The sequence below is a fragment of the Dysidea avara genome, chromosome 1 (genome assembly GCF_963678975.1).
Source record: "Dysidea avara chromosome 1, odDysAvar1.4, whole genome shotgun sequence".
Classification (NCBI taxonomy): domain Eukaryota; kingdom Metazoa; phylum Porifera; class Demospongiae; order Dictyoceratida; family Dysideidae; genus Dysidea; species Dysidea avara.
This window is the reverse complement of record NC_089272.1, coordinates 15,298,538-15,315,030: the sequence shown is the minus strand read 5'-3', so window position 1 is coordinate 15,315,030 and position 16,493 is coordinate 15,298,538. Positions and strand designations below refer to the sequence as shown.

General features: G+C 36.0%; 2 protein-coding genes across 2 annotated transcripts in view; one reads left to right on the top strand and one right to left on the bottom strand.

Moving 5' to 3' along the window:
* LOC136257520 (uncharacterized) overlaps nucleotides 1–16,493 on the top strand; it is a 258,968-nt gene that overhangs the window by 146,591 nt on the left and 95,884 nt on the right. The gene's annotated exons all lie outside the window — the stretch shown is intronic.
* Nucleotides 1–16,493, bottom strand: part of LOC136260986 (uncharacterized) — a 148,533-nt gene that overhangs the window by 45,390 nt on the left and 86,650 nt on the right. The window contains exons 18-29 of the mRNA XM_066054978.1: nucleotides 15,785–16,114; nucleotides 15,000–15,672; nucleotides 14,751–14,947; nucleotides 6,638–6,980; nucleotides 6,332–6,583; nucleotides 5,910–6,275; nucleotides 4,718–4,870; nucleotides 2,228–2,359; nucleotides 2,041–2,163; nucleotides 1,868–1,987; nucleotides 1,696–1,815; nucleotides 1,476–1,592 (exon numbers count right to left, since the gene is read on the bottom strand). Coding sequence (XP_065911050.1) covers nucleotides 1,476–1,592; nucleotides 1,696–1,815; nucleotides 1,868–1,987; nucleotides 2,041–2,163; nucleotides 2,228–2,359; nucleotides 4,718–4,870; nucleotides 5,910–6,275; nucleotides 6,332–6,583; nucleotides 6,638–6,980; nucleotides 14,751–14,947; nucleotides 15,000–15,672; nucleotides 15,785–16,114 — 2,926 coding nt within the window. The remainder of the gene's footprint in view (nucleotides 1–1,475; nucleotides 1,593–1,695; nucleotides 1,816–1,867; nucleotides 1,988–2,040; nucleotides 2,164–2,227; nucleotides 2,360–4,717; nucleotides 4,871–5,909; nucleotides 6,276–6,331; nucleotides 6,584–6,637; nucleotides 6,981–14,750; nucleotides 14,948–14,999; nucleotides 15,673–15,784; nucleotides 16,115–16,493) is intronic.

Sequence of the window (16,493 nt, the reverse complement as noted above, 5' to 3'; positions counted from 1 at the left end):
CTCAGCCAGAGAGCTAATGAGCCTTATCTACTGGTCATTGCTGACCCATGGCACAGTTACTACTCTGCTTGTCTTGTGTAGAGAGGACTACATAAGAGAATGTAGTTCTGTCTACACCTGGGCAGTGATTATATAATGATAAGGCTGAAATTGACTGTGGGATCGATCAATAGTCACATGATTAGTATGCACGACTTGAATTTCATGATGAAAACCACTCAGATGGAGAGGATTTATTATCCTTGCTATTCTACGAGTTGAAGCTAAGGTGAGATCTAGTGCTATAGCTTCTTTGCCAATCGTTTCTGCATGGTTCTGAATATGGACTACATCCCCATCACGCAGTTCCACTCTGCATGAAGTAACCACTCTACAAGCAAGCTTACCTATCTAGGCCTTTAGTAAACTCTGCAATTATTCCATAAATCCATAAATGTTTCAATAGCACTGATTAAAACATTAAACGCTCGCATAACCAAAATTCTCCATAATATCTCTAGGATTTGTCCACTCATTGTAACTGAACGTAACCAGAATGTACTAGCTGCTGACCCATAATCAAAATTTTAGGCATGCATATACAGTAATATTCAGTGGTTTCACTTGTATTTTGTCTTGACTTGAGTGATTGATTGCTCTGTGCAGGCTATCAGCCTGATACAGATGGGAAGTGTTACATCTGTAACATGAGGCATTCAATCTTTTGCCTAAAATTTATGCCCTCTTACATGTACAACAACTGCACAATGTATATGCAATTAAATGTAGTAGGATAATGAACTAGTATGTCTTGCATATTGTTGAATTTCAACAAAGCTTAAATTGATAGCATTTTATGTGAAACCAAGAGTAATGGCGGAGGAAGTAGTTAATGTGATGGGGACTGACCAGAGTATAGTGTCTCTGGTGGCATGGGGTGTGGGGGGGGGGGGGGGGGGGGGGGCGCAGTCCCCCAGAAGCTGTAGCCATTCTTAGCTTTCATAACGTCTCAAGGTTCACCAGAATTAATTTATAGGCAAAATTTGAAGCACTTCAACTAAAAAATCAACTTTTTAAGTCAAAAGTATTTAAACCAAACTGTTTGCAGTTAATAAAAACCAAAATTTAAGCTGTTGAGTACAGTGTTTATGAAAATAATTATGTAGCATTTATAAGCAATAGTACAAAACAGCCTTTGGACACCTGGTACAGTGGTAACACACCAACTTTCAAAACAAAAGGTCAGTGGTTCGATTCCTGCTGTAACTGCCTGTAAGCAAGTTTTCTGTTTTGCTTTTTTACTACTTTTAGGAACACATTTTTATAAAGCACTTTGACTGCTCTATTAGAGTATTTGAGCATTCTTTCCATCTTTTTCAGTTTACAGCCCCAGGATAATTTTGGTGAGATATTCTAACTTTTTGGCCACCCTCAGCAGACTAAGGGGGCCTCGCCCTTCTGTTGCCTATGACTAAGAGTAAATAATAAAAACTTACCCGAACATTCATCATCCATCAATACTGTACCACGAGGACACCGACATTCAAAGCTACCATCAATGTTATTGCAGAGCATATTCTGTGTGCATGGGAGGGTTAAGCACTCATTGATATCTAAAAAAAAGACAACACTGAATATACATCACTGAAAACAAACATTAGTATTAGAGGTCAATAAGCTGAAATGTATAAAGTTATTAATCAGGACACAATTTACCATTGCAAGTCCTGCCATCACTGTCCAATGTATAACCATTATTACAGGAACATATAAAGCTCCCATTAGTGTTAGTACAGTTTTGACTGCAGGCCCCATCAATATCGCACTCATTAACATCTGTACAGAATTAATAGCATCAATATGTGGAGAATTATGGCACAGTTATTACCAATGCATGATACATTATCATTATCTAAGAGAAATCCTCGCTGACAGCTACACATTTCCATACCACTGACAACACTACACAACTGACTACAGTTATGGTTTGTAGAACATACACCTGTAACTGTAACATATCACACACTATTAAAATATTTTAGTGAAAGTATTATTACGTACTATTACAAGTGATATTATCAGGATTCAGTGCAAATCCTAGTCTGCAGCTACAGCTAAATGATCCATTGGTATTGATGCAATCTTGTTGGCAGTTATCACTTTGCACAGCACATTCATTTATATCTGTAGAGCACAAGTACACAAACTTTAACATATACAATTTTGTCATTAGACAAATATTGATTACCTTCACAGAGTAATGAAGATGTTGAAGAGAACTGATAACCAGCTATGCAGGAACAAGTGAAACTACCAGCTGTGTTTACACACTCTTGTAGTTGTGTACAATTGTCAATGTCTTCCATACACTCATCAATGTCTGTGTACATGTACATGATGTATGGAATAAATCTTCAAACTATATAAACACTGAGTAATGAAATACACAAGGAAATTTAGGAATTTTAACTTTGATTACGGATCATAGAAATAAAAACATAGGGAAATAAAGCTACACCTGCAGATATACTAGAGAACATTTAAGACCTACAAGGGTATGGATTACTTGTTTGATTACCATAATTGTGAAATATCTTATAGTCTTTCTAATTAGCATGATTGGACAAACCATAACTTGTTCTGCATACAAAATATGTACATGTTGTACTACTCTGAAATTTTACTAACTTACAGTCCTTGCATAGAAAATAATGTGGTGAACTAAATTTTACTAACTTACAGTCCTTACATATTGACAATAATGTGGTGAACTTTCAAGTATGTAGATATATTAAACGTGAAGAAACTTATGCGTTATCAAACTTGGAAATCTGGGAAGGCTGTAAGAAGGATTTTGTCAGACCAGTAAGACTGGTGAATCAGCACATGCTGCACCAATGCTGCCAGATAATGTTGTGCCTGAATGCATGCCCCACTGAAAAAAGAAGTGGTCATTATGCCATGTTTTAGCTATGTTCAACCTGCTTCACAGTTAGTAACATTACAAGGAACACCTTGTACGTACTGCAGTATGTCAAAAGACACCTGTTACATTTGTACGAAAGTATCAGGCAGTCCAGGCAGGAAAACGATTTTATGTACAGTTGATTAACTCCCCACTTAACAAGTAACTGGTCATCTGGTTTTAGAATTAGCACAACACTGACTTGGTTGTAACTGAAGAAAATGCTGTTCGAGGAATCTGAAACTGTGGTTCATCATTGGCTATGTACATGAAATCCACACCACAACTAGAGCTAGCTATGATTTTAGTTATCATGTACAGTATGTGTGTAAAAATACTATCCTATTGTCTACTGTCAATTAAAAGGAGATTTGATATCATGCTACAAACACTCTGTAGAGGTGGCAATAAACAGAGCAGACAGTAAGATGGTGAGTATAAACAAGAGTTCATAATATTTGTTTGGGGGAGGGTGTCTAACTTGAATACATTCACCAAACACCCTGTGTAAAGTAACGGCTCAGCCTTATTTCAGAACACGGCTTTGCTTTCATTAACACTAATCAATACCAATCGAAAGTTTTATATCCCCAGTGAAGGTGTTGATTTGATGAAAGGTGAACTTTGGTGAACTTTACTCAGAGTGTTTGTACAGGCCATACTGAGAGTTAGATACTCTCCCCCATACAAATACTATGAACTCTTTGTAAAAATCAGCATAATTTGTGACTGGGCCTGCAAAAATAGGGCATGTGGGCACATGATTTTTGCCTACTTTTTCAAACTTTCATCACTCATAACCTTTTGTACCATTGTGCTATGGCAGTGCAAATTTCAGCTCTTAGTAAACATTTAATTGGCTTGAGATATGATGTGTAGAGTGACGGGGTCTAGTTTGTGTTCACATGCCCTGTTTTCGCAGGCTCGGTCACATTTATAGCTTCATAAAATCCACACATCACTGACACATGGCTTGTGGTCAAGCAAAAGACAATGCTGCATCTTCTTAAAAACTATCGCAACTCATAGGACTCATCACAGCTATGTACAGGAAAAAATATCAAGAAAATCAAAAGCCAGAAAGTAGCCAAAACAAGTAAGAGGACAGTTGGAAAAATAGTACATGTACATAATTTAGATGACATTTTGTACTGCTATAATATGGTTTATATGTGATGCAGAGTCAAGGATCCAGGACTGGATCCATAGTTTAGTAAGGGTGTGCATCAGGGTAGTAGGTACAGTATACAGAGGGGTGTATCCCCTCAAAAGGTAAAGGTGTTTTAGGAATGAAATTATTGATGTAGAGTAAGTACATATCATAGTAATTAATTATGCTTTATGATCTAAGGGGAGAGCACAGGGGCACATCCTCCTCCCAGAAACAAAACAAGCAAATATAAACAACATCAGGATATTCTAATAGAGCAGTCAGCCAAATATTCTAACAGAGCAGTCACCACATACATGTACCATTATTAACAGTTCTACTGCTGAGTATGAATACTTACAGCTGTTGTACCATTCCATGGCACACTTAGATATAGACTGCTAGGATATATTTTTAAAAGTTTTTTTTATTTGCAAATGAAATGTACACGGTTCTCTGAATGCCATTTATATCTTTAGCTCATATCTGAACTACTCATGATTGTCACTGATCCCTGCAGCTTTTGATCAATGCACCACTGGGATTACTATGCAGAACTTAACATTCACATCCACACAGCATTTAAACAGTCACTGACTCTTCCACCTATACAGTTTACATACCATCACATTTGGAGTCAGTGGTGATGTATCCATCAGGGCAAGTGCACTTTGCACCAGACATTGGTGCAGGGTTATCATTGCACATCTGTCCTTCAAGGCAAGATGTCACAGCACAACCATCAGCATCGTTTTCACAAAAGTCTCCATCATAAGCTATATGCAGAGACATAATTAAAATAATGCAGATATGTTATAGTTAAAGCACTGCCATGTGTGTGTACAAAAAATACAGCTAAGGGGTGTGTTAAGAGGTGAATACAGTACGAGGTGAAGTCAAGTGCTGAATTTGCCTAGACACCCCAGAATGCTGTATTTTTCATACACACAAGTATAGGCAGTGCTTTAAAGTTTTATTTCACTTCCTGGCTGGAGTGATTTTCTTGAGTACCTGAATCACTTCAATTTTTGGTTATCAGACTATCAGTATGCTCAGTTTGTAGTCGTAGAACAAACTGGTAGGATTAGTTTGGCTAGTTTAAGCATTTTACAGTGTCATGCATGTGATCCATTGTTATATCTGAGTGGGGTTGTTACTTCAATAGAGATATTCCATCTCCATAGTAACAAAAATAGGCACCACAATTCCTTGATTAAACCATATGTCTGCCATATTGTTGTGGAACTGTATCGAGTGTTATATGGGAAATTTTCGAGCCACTTTACAGGTTAGCCTGTCTGTTACATATGTTAGTACTAACCTTATATGATGTCCATCCACTATATTTTTTTCCATTTGTTGTGTTTGGAATGGGCGTGGTACCTAATTTCAATTTTTTCCATGGACCCTGTGTGTACAAAGTTGACAAATCTTCACAAAAATATGGCCAACCAAAAATGGTTGTTATGGAGATAGAATATCTCTATTTTCTGTGTTAGACTATCTGTACATGTTCATGTAATCTATTTCTAGTCTTAAAACCAACTGGTAGAATTAGTCTGGCTAGTTTTAGTGATTTACAGTGTCATGCATGTGATCAATAGTGTTGTCTGAGGTTGTTTTCTGCGCTGCACAATTGTACCGTATTTGCCAAAGCATACTGTATTTAGCCAATTATCTGCATAACAGTACTGTATGACTCATACAGCACTGACATGTAGCTAATCAGTACAATATGGAAAAATATAGAATGCAGCAGCACTTTGATCCTCCCACACAAAGTACTTTGAAGTATTATAAATAAACAACTTTTACCTGGGGGACATTCACAGTTCAGTACAATAAAATGCAGTTGAAGATTTAAAACACCAGCTTCAGTACAACTTCCATTGTTCACACAACCACACAACTGCACATGAGGGTTGAATACTGATGACACATTTCTTGATCCTAAAGCCACAATCGTTATGTTTAACTCTTCAGACACATCTAATGGGATCCATGTAAGTACATGATCTTCATTTGACAGATTAGTGAGTTGCACATTTGAAGGTAATTCAAATTGCCCATTGACCATGATACTAACACTTATACCATCAGTAACCAGAAATGAGTATGTGGAGTTGATGCCAACTGTGGACATAAACACAGCTGGAGCAGTTATATTGGGTGGAAAGGTGTCTGTGGAAGGTGACATAATGATTATACTAGCTACATAGCATTTTTTTAATGTGTACCTAATGTCTCAACTTGATCCATTGCTTCTTCTTCAAATTGCAGAGTATCCATGCCAACATTTGCATCACCAGTTTGTTCTACATCAAACAAACATTGTGGATTATTGCCACAGATTTCAGTAAGACTGGTGTTTCCTTCCAGGCTGGATCTAATTTCATCCAAAAATGGTGGTACATGGTCGGGATCTGAAAAAGTGGATACACTTTCACCAGGAGCATATGTGAAAATGCTTTCATCCTCAGTGATTTGCCCTGAAAAAGTTTAGTGCAATTATTACATGAATATTACTATTGCAATTTCCATACATGATTGTCCAAATACATGTTTTTCTGCATCAGATGAGTTAACTGATAACAAAGTGCCATTTCGGAAGATCAGGTCATCAGAAATGTTGCCATTAAATGTTCCCAACAATCCATGTGCTGTGCTGTTAAATGTTGGAGGTAAAATAAGGACAAAACTGAGTATTCCATTTGAATAGTTTGCAGTGAGTCCAAATCCTGAAGGAAACTGCACTAACACAGAATTGTTTGCACTTCTCTCAAGGAAATAAGTAGATTCAGAAATGTTAGACCCAGTCATAGACAATTGAGTGGAAACATTGCTTCCATTTATTAGTACATCAAATTCTCCATTTGCAACACCCAACTATGCAGGAAACATGAAAGAACAATATTTGTGATACCTATAAATAGGCCTGAGCATATTAGTCAGGTTCGCTGTCAAAAAATACACTTTCGTTCAAAGTTTATTGAGATTAACAAACCTATACATTTTTGGAAAGCTTAGAGCACGAGGAATCTGAAAATCAATGTTTACATTTGCACAGATTCCTGCAAGGTCAGCATTTTTTAATTTCAAAGTGATAGCTAATTAAATAAGAAAATTCTAATATATCAAGTTAAAATTGACATAAAAGTTTAATAAATGAACTCAACAAATTTTTTACACCTCTTTTCATTAGAGGTGAGACAGTTAATTATGAACAATTGAAAGTTTTTTCAAAGGAAATAGAAGAATGTCTATTATACTGCAATAATTCAGGAATAATTTATAGTGAAAAGAATTAATGAATATTCTGGATTATTGCAAAGTATAATATGACTTCTACTAAAACAGTGCAAACCTAAAAAAGCTGAATATTTAGATACTCTAATAGAGCAGTCGCTTAAAGGCAGTCAACGTTTGAGCCCATTTTTTGCTAATGTGCTTATGTATGTTTAGCATAATTAGCACTAGATGAATTTTGAAAGGATTTCATTTTAAAAGTAATTGGAATTAGCTCTCTCCTAAAAGGGAAGTTTCCTTTTCACATAAACAATGAATTCACCATGATCAACAAGAGCAATTTTATGCACCAGACATAGACATGTACCAACAAGTTAAAATTGATACATGATCTTGAAAATTAGTATCCACTGTTACCTAACCGTTAATCCAATGTAAATTTACTTTCTAGTGACAGAATGATTACCATCTTTAAATAATCCAAATAGTGCCATTGTTGATGGAGTGATTCTTATCAAGAAGATGACAAAGATCTAGCCAAGGTGTTTTTAATGACAGGCTTACAAGTAACTGCTCCATGCCAAAATGCTGGTGCTATTGCAATGATTTACCTTGCACAGAACTGTGTTTGTGTGACAGTGGCGTAACTAAACCTGGGCCTACCCGGGCCTGGGTCCGGGTGTCAGCAATCAAGTCACGCCCACGGAATTAGCAATAGAACAGTAGAAAGGACTATTTCACCGAATAATCGATCGAGACCTTGACAACAGCACACATTTTGGCTGCAAAACAGCTATATTACCTTTTGTTATTGTGAAATCACTTCAAACTGCCAGGTTATTGGTATAAGTGTCTCTAGAAATATTGCTTCGATAATTAATAGCTTTACTTGTGAATACGACTTCAACTTATTGCACTGGGCCCTGGTGTCGGTATAAGTCTAGTTACGCCACTGTTGTGTGGTACAACTGACGGAGATTTATACATACAAATAGGAGGAAAAATGAAAAAATGTTAAAGTTGGATTATGTAAAGAAACAAAGTAGTGAATTAAGAGTAGTTGCCTATACATCTGCAGATATACGTACTAGTAGACATTTAATCCCTATACACTGTTACAGTACTTCATTCAGTCTATAACTATGACTGAATTAGGGATTAAATGTCCATTGCAGCATATAGGCAACCTCTCTTGTTCACTACTGTATGGACTGAAATATAGGGATTAAATGTAGGACTGTTTTAACATTATTATGACTGGTGTACCCGCGCATATATTGTATCAAAGGAAGAAGGGCACTTGGAAAACCATAAACCTGGACACATGCCCTAACTATCAATTATGTAGCAAAAAGGAAGGTAGTCATTATGATTTATTTTCAGCTATGCTTTTCACATTACACAGCATTGCAAACAAAGAACAGTGTGAGAAGTGTCTCCACTATCAATCATATTGCTATGGAAAATACCGGCGATATGCTAACATAGTTAAGCAGTATCACGTTATGTAGTGTAAACACCTTGCATTGTCAGTGAAGAGAACTGGAACACAAAGAAGGACAAAGGCAAGCCCATGATGCACATCTGAAGTTGGCAAAATCAAGCCCGTATGTCAAATTATGCTTGGCTGTTAGTCAGTCAGCATAAAGTTCTGTTGAATAGAAAAATTTTAAAATGCTATAGAAATTTTGCTGGAAGAGTTTAGGGTTAGTCTAAAGACATTTTTGAGCTTGGCTGTGCCTAGCCAATGTTGCAAAGCTGTCATGAAGGGAAATGTTTTAGGATGATATTTTGAACTGGAAAAGCTCAATTCTGCATGATCCTAATATATAGCACTATCATACTGTATAATACATCGAAAATGACAACAGTGACAGTACTGATGATTGTTAGGTTCATATCTTTGAATTAACTGTAATAGATATAAATACATGTATATGTACATATGTACATAGCCGTGATGTCTTTATACATAGCTGTACCCTACACCTCAATGTTAATAATTCACTTATTCACTTTGTTTCATGAAATAAATATTTGCCAAATAAATTGCTTTTAAGTTTCTTAGTATTTTAGTGGCTATTAATGGATTCTATATGGGTGTGAGAACATAGAAATAGTATTTTTTGCAATTCTCTGTCAATAAGAGGCTGATATAAGGAAAAAATTGCACCATATGGACTGCTATTTTCAAACTGTTAATTAACTAACACGTAGGTATCTGTACAAATGTAACCATTGATCTCCATGCTCTAAGCTTTCTAATAATAATTATGTAGGCCCATAAATTTTGAACAAAGTTATATTTGACATAGTAAACTGTGTCAATGCATGCCACCAACTGGTACATGCAAAAGTACTCTTGGATCTGGTCAGGGTGAAGTCATAGTCGCCAATTGCTAATTAACAAAGTTCAGAATATTTTATGCAAATTACGATTATTCTTTCAAACCTAGTATTAGCTAATCTCCTGAAATTTATGCCTAACATAAGCACACTAGCTAGGAGTTTCATAAACGTGACTGCTACATTAGCAATATGGACTCAAAATTGACTGCTTTATTAGAGTATGTGACTGCTCTATTAGAGTAACTCAATTTTCTCTGCTGTTTTTAGGCTTGAACTGTTCATTGAAAGCCAAACTTATACTTTGGTCCAGCTATACATAGATCTCATTAAATTAGTCTAGAATATTCAACAATTCTTTTTGATTAGAACTATTGATTAGAACTATTCTTGAGTTATTGCAGTATAATGGATGCTCTTCTATTCCGTTTGTAAAAGCTTCAAATTATTCATGATTAACTATCACCTCTAATAAATAGAGATGTAAAAATGTCACCAGAGAATTTGCTGAGTTTATTAATAAACTTTTATGTCAAATTAAAATTGATATATCGGGGATTTCTTACTTTATTGGCTGCCATTATTTTTGAAATTAAAAAAATGCTGACTTTGCAGGAATCTGTGCAAATGTAAACATTGATTTTCAGATTCCTCATGCTCTAAGCTTTCCAAAAATTATAGGTTTGCTAATCTCCATAAAGTTTGAACAAAAGTACACAGTGAACCTGACTATATTATGCTTCTAAAATTTCTGTTTATGCTTTTGAGCAGTGCACCATTTTTTTTCTTATACTATGATCACCAGTTTTGCCCTATATGTCTTGAATGCTCTATACCATCCTATTTTCTCAAAAAAACGTTCCTGTAAAATCAGCACATCCCTAACAGCAAGCCTTTTTATTAGTGTAATCTTTGTAAACTTTAGCAATTTTGCAATTTTCTGTTGAATTTCTGATGATTGCTAAGCTCCGGTTAATGGATTATAGGGTATACTGTTTCATTTGATCAAAGTTCTCTATAAATACATGTAGCTATAGTAGGTGACCTCCCTTGTTTCATTACTTTTTATTTCTTTGATCCCTAATCAAACTTAAAATTCCTAATTTGTAATATTTAACAGTTTGCCTAAACGTATGAATACTATACAATGTATGTTCATTTGACTATAATACGAGAACTGCAATTTTATGTATCAGAACTTTCTGTATCAATTAGCTATTACCACTATAAGTACTACTTTTCAACTACAGTAGGGACCATAGCACATCAATAAAAAGTGCTGAAACGAGCTGGAGTAGCATACAATTTTGAATCACAGTAAAACAATAAGGAGTGTTATATCCCTACTGTGCTTAAGATACCATAATAGAAATGCACAGTAGGGATATGATACTTCTTATTGTTTTATTGTGATTTAACTTTTAATCAATGTACTATGGTCCCTACTCTAGTTGAAAATTTAGCATACTTGTTTTTGTAAAATAAAATTATTATGGCTAGTGAACCCATACATACTGCATCTGGCGTTGCACGTCCCAGCTACCAACTATCATGTGAAAAGTGAAGTATCAATTATGTTCCATTGTCAATTATATTCAATCTGTTACACAGCATTACCAATCAAGAGAACTATTCAAAAAGCACCTCTGCAATCAAAGTAGCCACTATGAAACATATGGATGATTTCTGATACAAAGGGAAGCCATTGTGCGCTATCACCAAATTACCACCTTTCGCTGTCAGCAAAGATGAAAAGGACACAAAAGAAGACACTGGTAAGTCCATGAAGAATGCATTGTATGTATTGTGGTATGCTAAAAAACATGTGTCTGGTCAAAGCAACGTCGAATATTGAAAAAATCAAGCCCATAGTCTTAGCTGTTATCTAGTTGTACTTGTCTGACGGCATCAGTCAGTTACTCAGTCAGTTACTCAGTCAGTTACTCAGTCAGTCAGTAGAAAATTCCATTTAATAAATTTAAAAAAAAACAAAAAAAAACATAACAACTTGTTGAAAGCATTTTGGGTCAATCTGAAGGCTTGTTTGGGCTTAGTTTTACCTAACCAATACTGCTTCATCATCTTCAGGGAAAAGTGAGGCTGCTTTTTCAGCCATTGAGCACACCATGGAACAACACATAGAAGACAGCTAGATTTAAATAGGAAAGTAACTTCAAGAGTTCATAATAATAAATGTTTGTATGGGGAGAGTGTATATCTGGAGTACATTCAGCAAACACACTGCTGCAAGTAAAACCTCATGCTTCTCTTAGAAGAAAGGCTTGACCTTATCAACACCAATCATAACAGTTCTTTCTCATCAGTAGAATCAGGCTAGAGGTGTACTTAAAATCAAAAATGAAATTGCAGCAGTGTGTTTGTACTAGGGACCAGCCGATTATGCTGGCATAATAATGAGCATAATAGGTGCCTGAAAGCATTGAGCATAATGCTAGCATAATAGGTAGAACACTTGAGCAATGCTATAAATTTTTGCTTATCAAAATACATACCGCACAAAAAATCGATATACTCTAATAGAACAGTCAGTCACTCTAATAGAATAATCAGACAGCTGACTTTATATTAGAGTATATATGTTGATCTTTTCTGTGACATGCATTTTAACAAGTAAGGATTTACAGTCTGTGCTTCAGCCACTTACTCTTTTTCCCAAATTTATTAGAAAAACATGGGAACTGAGGTATAAATATTGAGCATAATTTGAACATAATAAGCTAAATTTTTGAGTAGTGCAGCATAGCATAATAGGTAAAATAATGAACATGATTGGTGGGTTCCTAGTTTGTACAGGCCATAGTGGCAGTTAGACACTCTCCCCCATACAAATATTATGAACTCTTGATATATCACTCTAGGCATACACACCTGATAGGTGAAAAAACTATAGACCACTCGCTGTTTCTTTATACATAAGTATATCATGATCGATTATAGTTTTAATAGCATGAGCAAATAGCTTTTACAACATTATGCTTTACACACAGTGCCAGAAAATTTGCAATTGTGGGATCCAGTTTTTTTTTCTTTTTGCCTGTTTTAGTATTTTATATTATGTACATTACACTTACTAACTTTGCTATTGGGACAGTAAGTAAGTAAGTTAGTACATTAAGTTAAGTAGTTAGGGCTATATATTAGACAAATGGTAAGACATCTGACTCAATAGGATAGTTGTTTACAACCACAATGTGGCCCACAGTAATTCAATTAGCTTCTTATGGACAACTACGTAGTATTTAGCACATCAGTATACACCAAGGGAAATGATGCGATTGCGAGCAGATTGTAAGAAAGAAAGAAACAAATACAATCAGGTACACCGCATTATCTGTGGCTAGCTCAGTGGGGATTAGACCGTGCCGTCATGGTAGCTACGTAGTTAATCAAAAAAGCCATTAATTCAGTTTGTGGCCTTTGCTATAATTATCAAAGTGTGCTCTGTAGACCTAGGCAGCCATGCTGGCACTGGCTATTCATATTCGCTGCCTTTCATTCGTACCTATCTATAATGTCTCAATGAACTTATTACCGACTTTACTTATGCTTCATGGCTTGCGTGACCACATCTTATGCTCACCGAATTATCCTTGGTGTTTACAATGGGAATAGGTGACATCAATAAAAACCTCAACTGCGTTTCAATAATTACTGACATCACCTCCGGTTTTTAAATCCTCGAAAACACCTAATATGATTACGTATCTAACTATTACTAAGTTACCAAGAGTTGAAAACAGGCAAAAAAAGAACCAATCCCACAATCACAATCTTTCTGGCACTGTGTGTAATGCTCTAATGGCTGTTAGTCCATGTTATTAAACCACTATCGATCATGAGATACTGATGTATAAAAGAAACAGGGTGAGTGCTCTAGTTCTTTCACCTATCAGGTGAGTGTGCCTGGAGTGAATATATGTGACTGAATTTTGAAATAACGTTCCAAATTGCTCGCACATTAGAAGTTTCAAGATAAACAGTTTTAAAGACTTCAAGTCAGCATAACTTGCCAAGGATAGTAAGCATGTGTACAAAAAGAAAGATGTATCAATCTGTTGCCTCTCAGACCACTTCAATACTTGTAGCTGCGCAATGGGGGAATCAGGATAGGGCATTTGGGTCAATCCCCCCCCCCCTCTAAAAAATAATTATCCTGTTGCTGTTGTTTAACGCATTCAGAACCTTTTAAACAGCTTTTAAGACTTCACAACTATCTGAAAAGGTCAAAATGACAAAAATCAGCAGTGAGACACTACTAAGAAGTGATTATTTGCTGCTTCAAAAATGCAGCAATGAACTAGAGAATTTGGCTCTCTCCAACCACATACAACTTACCCTATTTGTGCCCCTCCCTTTGCCAGCTCTTGGATCCACCCCAGCTGCTTGTAGCATTTCCCACCAAATAAGATAGAAAATCTGATTAGTTGGATGAGTGAAGTAGTATCATGAGTGCTTATGAACAGGCAGAGAGTGGGGGGTGGCAGGGTGGGCAAGAGATATATTTCAAAATAGAGGCAGACCACAGTTGAAGTCCAGACATGAGATTACAAGGCTGTGCTGGCTTCTTAGTAGCTGATATACAGCAAAACCAACAGAAAAATATTTGGCCAACAATATCAGGCCATCCACCAACAAACCACTGATTCTTGCCCAGCCTAAGCCATAAACCGCCATTTGAGCTCACCGTACCACCCAGAAATATTTTTTGTTAAAACCAGCCTTGAGTGGTTTGAGTAATGCTGAGGGTCAAAACTAGTAGTACGATAGTGTAGCTATCCACAGGTAGTGTTAGTTTGATTTTACCTGATGTGCAATTTGAATTGGTTTTGTAAAATCTGGTCACATATATCACTTACACCATGACTGCATTGGGTTTTGCTGATATATACACCCTTAGGTGGCCCTCATGCTTCAGGTGTATATATCAGCAAAATTCCTTGCAGCTGTGGTATTACTATTACATAATTTACGAGTAATTAAATGTATAAAATAACTGAATTTTATACTACAGTTATGTTTTGTATGTAGACACAAATGGTGTACCTGAACAGTGATGTCTTCATGTTGTATAGCAAAAGCAGAAAACACAGTGGCATTAGAGCTAGGTACTAAGGCAGTTCTACCCTGAAACTCTACATTGACCTCTCCCATAGTTCTCAGTAGTACATATTCACCAATTCCATTGAAGGTGTATGTGAAATCATCAAGAGTAGTAAAGTGGGGATCACCCCAAAACCACCCTATCAAAAGTATATACGAGTACTTCATTTATATTCAAGCGTAGTCACTCACTTATTCTTGGTGGTCTGTATCTGGCACAATCATTTGATGGCCGTCGTTCAGAATACAAGTTACATAATCCAACAAAGTCAGAGCAACAATATGACTTTGGATTAAAATTGTTCTCTTCATATGATTCAATTGTACGTTCATCAAACAGTAATAGAGAGCCTCCATCCATAGGATCAGTAATCAATGATCCAAACATAGACGATTCCAAAGTATAACAACACTCCCTATCATTACCACCAGAAAATCTTAACAGAAAGCACACTGTCTGAAACCTGGCTTGGGACACTAAAAAGCTCACAAAGAATCTACGGTCAACAAAAGCTTGGGATAAACTGCATGGACAAGATGATATTACATCATCGAAAAATGCTATAGATTGACCATAACGCTCTATATCTGAAAGATACCACTCCACACACATTCGTCTTTGTTCTACTACAACACTTTGAGAAACACCAATTTGATACAGCAGATTGCTATCTCTACATGCTACTTCATTGGCATTGCTTTGTCCAGTAAAGGGATGATTGATAAATGTAGCAGAAGAAGGTGAGTTGAATCCAATTGTAGGAAATGTAAATCTACCAGCCCACTCAATCAAATTGCATTCATATATAAAAAGTGCATAGGATTCTTCCAAGTTAGTAATCACTACTGCCTGATAAGTGTTGGTCTAAGAAGTTACAAAAATTACACAAGTTTAGAACAGTAGATGTTCACCGTACATATTTAATAATGGCTGTAATTTAATGCATTTAAAAATAATGCATAAAATTAATATATACCTGTGCAAGGAAAAGATCATCATCTGAGGAATTACTAGCACCATGAGGATAAGGGTGAACACCTTCCCACTCTGCCAATATCATAAAACTTCCCTGAAAATCTGAAGACATACTGTGTTCTCTTATATAGTTACTGACATCATCTAGTAATTGGTCTCCATATGCACCAGTAGTTTGTAGTTGAAACACTTCATAAGATACATTGCCTTTTCTCCGAATGTCATTATCAGACCAATAAGGGGCAACCACATGAATATTTCCACCAGGGAAAGGCTCAGGAAACCAGAATAAAAATGGATGACCAAATGAGATTATTCCATTAGTCCCAACCTGTAAGCAATGACAAAACACTAGTCATCATCACCAAAATAATTTGAAGATATTTCAATAACAGTATTTGTATAGTGCATAGTGTAACCTGCTGGAGTTGTACATTGCTGCAGTACCATCTGTCTCTACATTATCAAAATTATGATGCTGGACTTGAAGAACTGGACATACACTCACTTTATGAAGACAAATTAAAGTGGTGATGTTTAGAATACTAAACACTTCAGAATGAATTGTTAAATGATTAAGCTCTACAGCTGAATGCTATATTAGGTTGATTCTTCTAAACCATGATTAAACTATCTACACAATGTGACCGGGCCTCAGAAATTCAAAGTGGCTAACATACTTCTAAAGCTGTAGTATTGTCGCTACATTA